This window comes from Eptatretus burgeri, chromosome 3 (genome assembly GCF_056783735.1).
Source record: "Eptatretus burgeri isolate ZD-2024b chromosome 3, Ebu_testis_v1, whole genome shotgun sequence".
In the NCBI taxonomy this organism is placed as follows: Eukaryota; Metazoa; Chordata; class Myxini; order Myxiniformes; family Myxinidae; genus Eptatretus; species Eptatretus burgeri.
The window spans coordinates 38,103,065-38,113,064 of record NC_140963.1 but is presented as its reverse complement, the minus strand read 5'-3'; the positions used below and the strand labels follow the sequence as shown (position 1 = coordinate 38,113,064).

The window sequence follows — 10,000 nt, the reverse complement described above, 5'->3', positions numbered from 1 at the left end:
TGATAATTTTTGCGACTGCACTTGAAGAAACTTTCAAAGTTCTTGAAATTTTCCAGATCGACTGACTTTCATGTCTTAAAGTAATGATGGACTGACGTTTCTCTTTGCTTAGTTGAGTTGCTCTTGCCATAATACGGACTGCTACAGTACAGACAAAATAATGGTCTTTCACAAAATAGGCTATTTACTGAATACCAACCCTACCTTGTCAACACAAATTATTGGCTCAAACGCATTAAGAAGGAAAGAAATTCCACAAATTAACTTTTTAACAAGGCATACCTGTTCATGGAAAAGCATTCCAGGTGAATACCTCATGAAGCTGGTTGAGAGAATGCCAAGAGTGTGCAAAGCTGTCATCAAGACAAAGGGTGGCGACTTTGAAGAATCGAAAATTTAAAACATACTTAGATTTAACACTTTTTTGGTGATTACACAATTCCATGTATGATATTTTAGAGTTTTGATGTCTTCACTATTATTCTAAATGTAGAAAATAGTAAAAAAAAACAAAAAAAAAAAACCCTTGAATGAGTAGGTGTGTCCAAACTTTTGACCGGTACTGTATATATCTGGATAGTCCAGAGGTACTGTATGCACACTCAGCTCTAGGCTGTCCAGCCTGGGATAAAATCTCAACCTGGCTATGAACTGTCAACCTGCAGGTGTATTGCCTGCAGGGTGATTCATAAATGTGTGGACCATCCATCGAAAGGACCAGTCTGCCAGCACTGGTTATTGTTGGACATTAAAAGATCCCATGATGTCATTCACAAAGAGTAGGCGAGTTGTCGTTGGCCCCCTGGACAAATTACAATTTTCTGTCCAAATCACCTTCAGTCAATCAGGCCTGGCAAGCAGGTTCGTAAATGGGCCAAAATGTTGCAATATGCATCAATGGAATCAATTTCAGTTGTGGGGGGAGGGGAGGAAGAGGATGGAAATGGAGTAACAAGGCAAGTAAACCACTTCATACATTGAGAAAGCAGATTAATGAAAACAGTATGCGGGATTTGAACTGGGGACGAACAAAAAAAAGAAAAAGAAAAAAGAATAAAAAAAGAAACATTGCTCACACACAAACAAAAAAAGCCAAACCACCAATAGCATCCCACACTCTATTGCAAATTTTTTTTTCATCCAAAGAAAACGAAGCAATTACAAGCCGTACCCACCTGTAGAGCCATGACAAGCCCGCTATCGGCAAATCAATAAACTTCACAGACACGACAATGATCACGATGGTGAGGGAAATTTGGGGAATCTGTGTGCCCAGATAGATAAGGCCAAAGGAAACCAATTGTAGAGCCCAGGAGAGCAGCTGAACACTGCGCTCGTCTCGCAATGGACCATGCCGATAGCACATGGCAAAGCAGATGCAGCCAACAGTCATAAGGTAGCCTGAAAAGAAGCAATGAGATTGAATGTGGCTTACAGCTGGATTTGGGTCTGACAAAACTGATCCATGATATACCAAAATAATTATTCTAAAGTACCAAGAGGCCAACAACAATGCCTATACAAAATGGGGGGCACTTTTGGACACATATACATACTCACACTCACCTCAGAGAGGTCCAAGCAGGAATTTTATCTCAATCCAGACATAAACTATCATCCTGGTGCTTAACATGTAGGACAGTATATTAAAGTGTGTGCCGTCCCTCAGATGGAGTTGAACTGGACCTTGTCTACTAGCATTAGATAGTGGACGTTAAAGATTCCATATTGTCCTTCAGGAAGAGGAGGCCAGTTATCGCCAGCACCCTGAAATTTCTTCCCAAATTACTGCCCATTCAGTTGAATATCCTGCGTTAGAGTGAAGACCTCTCCAGGCTTGTAACCCCGAGCAAAGAGAATGCTTTGGCAGAAGTGACGCTTTGTGTGGAGCATGGAGAAAAATCCATGAGGAGGTAAATGGAGATTCATGTTAGTGAAAAGTCAATGTTAAGGAATATCACGGAGCAGTAGGTGTGGTCAGCATTAAAGAGGATGAAGAAAGGAAGACTACGAGGCATTAATGAGATGCGTAGAGAGATGCTTATTGCAGCAGGAGAAGTCTGAGTTAGTTGGACGAAGAGACTGTTGAATGTATTGTTACAGACAGGGGGTCGGCTGCCAACCGACCGCTCTGGACGGAGCCGCAAGTCGAGTCGGCTCGACCGATCGCCCGGATAACTCCGAGCGACGGGTCCTTGTACAAGAACCGAAATACGCCAATCGGCAGATCACGTGGGGTAGGGTCGATTGCCAATCTTCAATGTACCTAAATACCCACGTGATACAACTACCGGGGTATTCCACCCTCGACAGATCTCGTACGGAACAAACCGCCGAGGCGAGCTTGTCCGTGCGGCGCAATCGCCGAGAACCGTCGGTCCAAATGTCCCCCTATTACGGCAAACCAACGGCTTTCTAACTCCCAACACACGAAATGTTCAGTCAATGAGGGAATGGAAGAAACGAGCAGGTTTACATTTACACAAGGACATTTATAATAATGAAACACGTATGCAATTAAATAAGGCAAAACACATGCAATTATACAAGCAACAAAAGAACTACAACCGTCTATAAGCAATTATTAATGTACAGTCACACAGTTTTACTTACGGGACTCGACCCCACAAACATTCATTCGAAAGAAAAGCAGGAAAAAGACCCCATCAAAGGCAATGGGGTCAGACTGGACCTCTTGGGTCTTTATGGCGTGGGAGTTGGCAGACCGAACGAGTCCCACGAGACCGTTGCAGGTTACCTGCACCCTCGTGGTGTCTGGCTTGGGCGACCCGCGACGTCCCGTCCCCACAGCAGCTAGCGTAGCCGCGGTCGAGCTCGGGCCTTCCGTGTGGCAGGCGAGCTCTCTCCGGCTCTCTCCACACGAACGCGCTTGGGCGACCCGCGATGCTCCTTCCCCACGGCAGCTAGCGTAGCCGCGGTCGTGCTCGGGCCTTCCGTGTGGCAGGCGAGCTCTCTCCGGCTCTCTCCACACGAACGCGCGGTTTCCGCGACACAGCAGGCAAGGCTGCGCCTCCAGCTCAAGTTTCCTTCGCGACGCCCGGACTTCCACGCAGCTCCTTGGCTTCTGGCTTCCTCCCGACTCCCCCAACTGCCGAAACAAAAAGCTTACTCCTCCCACGGGACTCAGCACACGAACTCTGCCACGGGACTCCCACGAACTCTCTCGGGACTCTTTTCACGGTACTTTCACGAACTCAGCCCACAAACTCTTTCCACGACTCTTTTTTAACTCTGCCCACGAGACTCCCACGGGACTCTTTACGAACTCCTTCTGAACAAAGAAAAGATGTCCTCTTTATCCTTTGCACACCCTCCCCCAACACCCAGCGTGACTCATGCCCTCGTGATCCACCCCCCCTCAACCACGGGTGGGAGGGAGTTGTTGATGTCACCGCAGGGTTCTTCTTCCTCTTCGCAGAAGAGGGGGAGGGACGTCTCCATTGTTTGCCCCCTAACTATTAAATCGATCCGCAGCGCATCTAATCGATTTCAAAACATTTAAACAATGGAAGGTGAGCTATCTCGGGAACATGCACTTATCGACATAGCTGACTAAGGGAACCTATATGTTGTGTGCAATTGAATTCCAAATTCGTAACAGTATGTTTGAGAGGGGGTTTGATTCCACAGGATCGGAGGACAGGGCTAATTGCGCCAAAGTGGATGAGGAAAGGCGATGTTCAAGATCCGGAGAAGTACAGAGGCATTACGCTCTTTCATCATGTCATGAAGTTACTGAAGAGGATTCTTGCTGGAAGGATAAGGAAGAATGTGGAGATTGAGATCAGCGAAGAACACCAGGGCTTTAGAAAGAGTAAGGGATGACGGATGGGATGTTCACGCTGAGACAAATGGTGGAGAAGAGGTTGGAGGCGCAAGGTGAAATGGCATTGGGATTTGTAGACCTGGAGAAGGCCTACGACATTATCTTGAGAGAGATGGTGATGGTGACACCGAGATAGATGGTAGTGCTGGAAGTAAAAGTTGGGTTGGTGGAAGCGATGTACAAGGGAAGAGTTTTGGTTGGTCCTAGGATGTCAGAGGAGCAAAAACTGTTTAGGTGACCAAAAACTGAAAAATAATGCAAATTTCAGAGTTGTTAAAAAAGGCCCTTTTCAGGGAACAAGTAATGGCTTCACAACTGCAGCTGTTCTGCAGCAATGGAAGTAAATTGAGCCTTGAAAGTTGATGCAAAACAATTCCAACAAGTGTCCCAACTTTTGTTGATTAGTTACAAAACCTTTGTCTGTATAAAAGCAGTGTTGGAACAGACCGTGTTGCTGCAACCTTTGAAGCATTATTTGGACAATATTGCACTGCAGGAAGTGGTATATTGCTATCATAATGGCGAGAAAAAGACAATTAACAAAGGAAGACAGACAGACCATTATAACCCTTAAAAGTGTAGGTCTTTCCTTTAGAGAAATTGCAAAGAAACCAAGGTGTCAATGAGTACAGTTTCCTACACCATCAAAAGGCACTTGGAAACTGAAGGAAACTCTGACAGGAAGAGGTCTGGCAGACCCAAAGCCACAACACAATCAGAAGACAAGTTTCTGAGAGTCAACAGCTTGCGTGATAGGCGGCTCACAGGACAACAGCTTCAAGCACAGCTTAACACTGGTCGAAGTAAGGAAGTCTCAGTTTCAACTGTGAAGAGAAGACTTCGAGCTGCAGGTTTGACAGGTTGAGTGGCAGTAAGAAAGCCATTGCTAAGATGGCAAAATAAGAAAAAGAGGCTTGCCTGGGCCATGAAGCACCGCCAGTGGACTACTGAAAACTGGAAGAAGGTCTCAAGGACCGATGAATCAAAATTTGAAATATTCGGTTCATCACGCAGGGATTTTGTACGCCGTCGAGTAGGCGAAAGGATGGTTCCTCAGTGTGCGACACCAACTGTCAAACATGGAGGAGGAAGCGTGATGATCTGGGGCTCTTTTACTGGATCCAGAGTCGGTGACTTGCACAGAGTGACTGGCACCCTGAACCAAAATGGCGATCACAGCATTTTGCAGAGCCATGCAATACCCTCTGGTCTCCGCCTAGTTGTTCAGGGATTCATCCCACAGCAAGATAACGACCCAAAACATATCTCCAGGTAATGTCAGAACTACCTTAGAAGAAAAGAACAAGACGGTAGGTTTTAAATCATGGAATGGCCAGCACAGTCTCTAGACTTAAACCCCATCGAGCTGGTTTGGAATAAAATGGACAGAAGGGTGAAAGCAAAGCAACCTTCAAGTGCAACACATTTGTGGGAACTTCTGCAAAAGTGTTGGGAAGAACTTTCCGAACAATATTCGATTTCCATTGTAGAAAGAATGCCACGAGTTTGTTCGGCTGTTATATCTGCAAAAGGTGGCTACTTTGATGAGTCAAAAATTTAGATAAAATTTTGTTCAACAAAACAATTCCATGATTTCTTTATTATCTGCAAATGTTTATTTGTTCTATGCTTTAATTTCAGAGTACATTGAAACATTAAACTGCTTAAATTTCAGTAAAAACTGGAAAAATGGGGGGGGGGTGTTCTAAAACTTTTGATCGGTTGTTTAGACAATCTGACTGTTGTGGTGGAGAGTGGGCAGGAGATGCAGGAAGTACTGGGGGAGTGGAAGGAGGCATTTAAGAAACATTGGCTGACGATGAGTATGGAGAAGACTGAGGTGATGTGGATCAGGCAGCAGAGAAAGTAAATGAAAATCAGGTTCGAGGGGAAGGAGATCAGAGAGGGAAATAGGTTTGAGTATCTGGGGGGGAGGGGGGACAGTGACTGGGATGGTAAATCCGAGGCAGAGGTGTGGAGGAGGATTGATGGCAGACAGAAAAATATCAAGGAGATTGAAATGGAAAGTTCTGGTGTCTTGCGAAACGCCAGGCTATCTTTACGGCTAAGATAGTGGCACGGACAGACACCCCAACAGATAATGCAGGTCAGGGAGAACAACTGGGTCAGGAAGGTTGTGGGAGTGGATAAGGCAATGGATGAATTGCGGGAGGGAATTGGTGTGCAAATAAGCTTGACAGAGAGATTGGAAAAAAAACCCCCCAAAAAACAGTCAGAAGTGGGCAGGTCCCATTGTGTGGATGGGAGAGGAGAATGGCAAAGAGAGTGGATAGGTTGAGAGCAAGGTAGGAGGAAAAGAGGCAGTGACCCTGGGAAGTTATCGCACGTCCCCAAAGCTCAGGGTTTGTCTCATCTAACAGTCTTGTGTTGTGTGACGTACAGTGCCTTCAGAAAGTATTCACACCCCTTGACATGTCACATTTTGTGGTGTTACAGCCTGATTTTAAAATGGATTAAATTTAATGTTTTTGTCACAAATCTACACAAAATACCCCATAACGACAAGGCAAAAATGTGTTTTTAGAAAAAAAATTTGCAAATTAATAAAAAATGAAAAGCTAAAATGTCTTGAGTCAATAAGTATTTAACCCCCTGGAGTCAATACATTGTAGAAGCGACTTTGGTGGCGATTACAGCTTTGAGTCTTCTTGAGTATGTCTATCAGCTTTGCACTTCTGGATTTTGGGATTTTCTCAAGCTCTGTCAAGTTGGATAGGGAGTGTCGGTGAAGAGCAATCATCAAGTCTTTCAACAGATTCTCAATGGGACTTGAGTCTGGGCCACTCAAGGACTTTCACATTCTTGTTCTGAAGCCATTCCAGTGTTGCTTTGGCTGGATGCTTGGGGTCATTGTACTGTTGGATCGTAAACCTACGCCACAGATGAAGGCCTTTTGCACTCTGAAGCAGGTTCTCCTCAAGGATTTGCCTGCATTTGGTTCCATTCATTGTTCCCTCTATCCTTACAAGTCTCCCAGTCCCTGCTGCTGAAAAGCATCCCCATAGCGTGATGCTGCTTCCACCATGCCTCACGGTAGGGATGGTGTTAGATGGGTGATGAGCTGTGCTCGGTTTCCGCCATAGCGCTTTGCATTCTGGCCAAAGAGTTTAATTTCCGTCTCATGAGACCACAGGATATTTTGCTTCGTGCTCTCAGTCTTTCACGTGCCTTTTTGCAAACTCCAGCCATGTTGTCATGTGCCTTTTTCTCAGGAGTGACTTCAGTCTGGCAACTCTCCCAGCCCAGATGTAGATTTGTGAAGTGCTGCAGAGATTGTTGTCCTTCAGGCAGGTTCTCCCTTCTCAGCCAAGGAACTCTGTAGTTCTGTCAGAGTGGTCATTGGGTTCTTGGTCAACCCCCTGACCAAGGTCCTTCTTGCCCAGTTGCTCAGTTTGGTCAGACAGCCAGCTCTAAGAAAAGTCTGGGTAGTTCCAAATTCTTTCAATTTCCTAATGATGGAGCTCACTGTGCTCTTGGGAACTCTCAACACTCTAGAAATCGTTTTATACCGTAGATGCAAATTTCTCCAAAATTAGCATAATGGGTTTGAGGGTGATAAAAATTTAATAAAATAAAGATTAAAATGTTGCCTATTAGACTTCATTGATAATCAACTTGAAAATGTAAATGTTTTTGGTATTTAGCACAATGTATTGTTATAACCTGATATCTCGTTTGGACTGGAAGAGGATAAATCTGCTTGGTAAAAAGTTCCCCTTGTTCCCCAAAACAGATTGGCCTTCCAAATAATCATTATTCAGTATAATCGAATCACCTATTATTTAATTTTATTTTGATTATTAAGGGATTCTCAAATATAAACAATTATATAGGCATCTGAAAGTCTGGTTGGAAACACCATTCTCGCTTCAATGGAATGTTCGCTTAAGGCGATATCCAGACGGCTTTTTACACTGTTGTCAGTTTCAGATTATAAATCTTTCCCTAGCTTTTTCAATGCGGGATGACCTTCTGACCTCCGGACCAAGGAGCCATGTGTGATCCATTCTAGCACCAAAAGGGCTGCAGTCTTGACGTCATTCTGTCTCGAGGATGATCAAAACGTCGTTGAATGATCTCACCCCCTCTGATCCATGATTATTACATAAAAACTCCTATCAATCTTTCGGTCATAAATATTCCTTATCCCTTCAAAATTAAGCTGACCTCCAGATGGCTGGTCTCCCTTGAACTTGAATGAACCTTGAACCTTGAATGATCTCTCCCTTGAACCCTCAACATGTCAGCTGTGGTGCCAGCATGTCTGGAGGATGAACAGACCTAGTCTCATTGAATACTACAGAAGAATTCAGTTTCCATGTATTGCAGAATCAGAGGAAGATTGTGTTGCTCAACTTCTTCTGAATTCTCCATATCGATATGTTTGTTTATATGTTTATGTTTGTTTTTAATAAATGACTCAAATGTACAGGAGGAATTGAGAATTTCTTCGACAATACTCTTCCCCAGATCTATGCCTCCTCATAATTCTATCTCGAAGTTCTATGGACAGTTCCTTAGACTTAATGGTAGAGTTCCTATTCTGACATACACCGTCAACTGTGGGACCTCATATGGAAAGGTGTATTTCTTTTTAAATCATGTCCAATTAAGAGACATCTCAAGGATGATAAAAGGAAATTGGATACACCTGAGCTCAATTTGGAGTGTCATAGAAAAGGGGTTGAATACTTATTGACAAGACTTTTCAGCTTTTCATTTTTAATTTGTAAAAAATTCTCGAAATTTATTTTCACTTCGGCATTATGGGGTATTTTTTGTAGATTAGTGATAATTTTTTTTTTATTTAATCCATTTTAAAGTCTGGCTGCAACAACAAATTGTGCAAAGGTCAAGTGGTGTAAATACTTTCTGAAGACACTGTATGTTCGTCTGCATGTCCATTTGTGTGGCAGCTCCACTACTAGTCGAATATCGTGCATGAAACATAAAGGGGGGGGGGGGGAAGAAAAGAAAAAAAATAATTAAGCGACCCATGTTAATCTCACCTGTTTTTATTAAAGGGTATATGAAAATACAAAACTTTGAAAAGATATCAGAAAATATTACTACTAAAAGTGAAACAATGATGTCACAAACCACAAAAACGTTTTAAAAAACCCAAATTAAAGTTTGCCTAGCCTATATTGGAGAAATTATAAATGGCAAACAGCAACAAAAGCATCCATTTTACTTCATTAATTAGTCTATGTTTCTTCCATCATTTTACTTCATGGATTTGTCTATGTTCCTTCCATATTGTAACAATCATAACAAAAACAAACATGAAATGACCTACATACTGTGTATATACAGGTATGCCATATGTTTCCATCCGAGAAAGATCATGGCTGATAGTGAGACCCAGGTGCGTGCGTGCATGCAAAAGGATTGGATGATTCTCTTACCAATGACAATTTGCCAGTGCTGACTTAATATCATTCCCAGATTCCTGTACACACGCTGCATCATGAATACAGCCATGGACCAGCCACTTGCCACAACCAGGAAGAAAACATTTCTCTGCCAACACAACAGGTAACTGCGATCAATAGGCAAGTCAAATACAGTGATTGATACAAATTTAAATGATAGGCATCGTGCTGAATGGTAAAGATAGAAGGTAGGTATACCAGAGTTGTGGTTCAAATCTGACTGAAGACAGCAGCATTAAAGGATTTGGATATCAGCTTATGGAAAGCAATCTAGTTTCATGAGAATCATCACATCACGATCAGATTATTGGTTAAAACCTGGCTGGTTCACAACTGACTTTCAGGGAAGGAGAAGGAAGGGTTATCTGCCTTCCCCTCCTCATCTGCTCAGCTCATGATGCCATTCCACAATGCGGGTGACCATTAATGCCTCTCAGGCAAATGGATCGACACCAAAGCACTACCTCTTGTAGGTCCCCCTGACAAAATAAAAATATTGATCCCCCAATCCCCACTCTCCCAATCAAGAATCAATGGAAAAGCAACACGGCTGATTGAACACCACTCGGTAGAATGCATACCTCCGCCACACTGAACAGTTTATGTTTTGTATCCCACCGATAGGCCAGATCCGGATCTTTACCAAAATCTAATCAATTGGCCTGGTCTGCATTTGGTTTCTGAAAGTCTGGTCTAC

General features: G+C 43.4%; 1 protein-coding gene across 4 annotated transcripts in view; it reads right to left on the bottom strand.

The window, feature by feature from the left end:
- The window catches only part of LOC147029708 (nuclear envelope integral membrane protein 1-like), a 77,361-nt gene that overhangs the window by 12,410 nt on the left and 54,951 nt on the right, over positions 1-10,000 (bottom strand). For 3 of the 4 annotated variants that reach the window (XM_085872970.1, XM_085872969.1, XM_085872972.1), the window contains exons 6-7: positions 9,277-9,391; positions 1,176-1,401 (exon numbers count right to left, since the gene is read on the bottom strand). In XM_085872970.1, coding sequence (XP_085729096.1) covers positions 1,176-1,401; positions 9,277-9,391 — 341 coding nt within the window. The remainder of the gene's footprint in view (positions 1-1,175; positions 1,402-9,276; positions 9,392-10,000) is intronic. The other variant, XM_085872971.1, reaches the window with a different exon arrangement.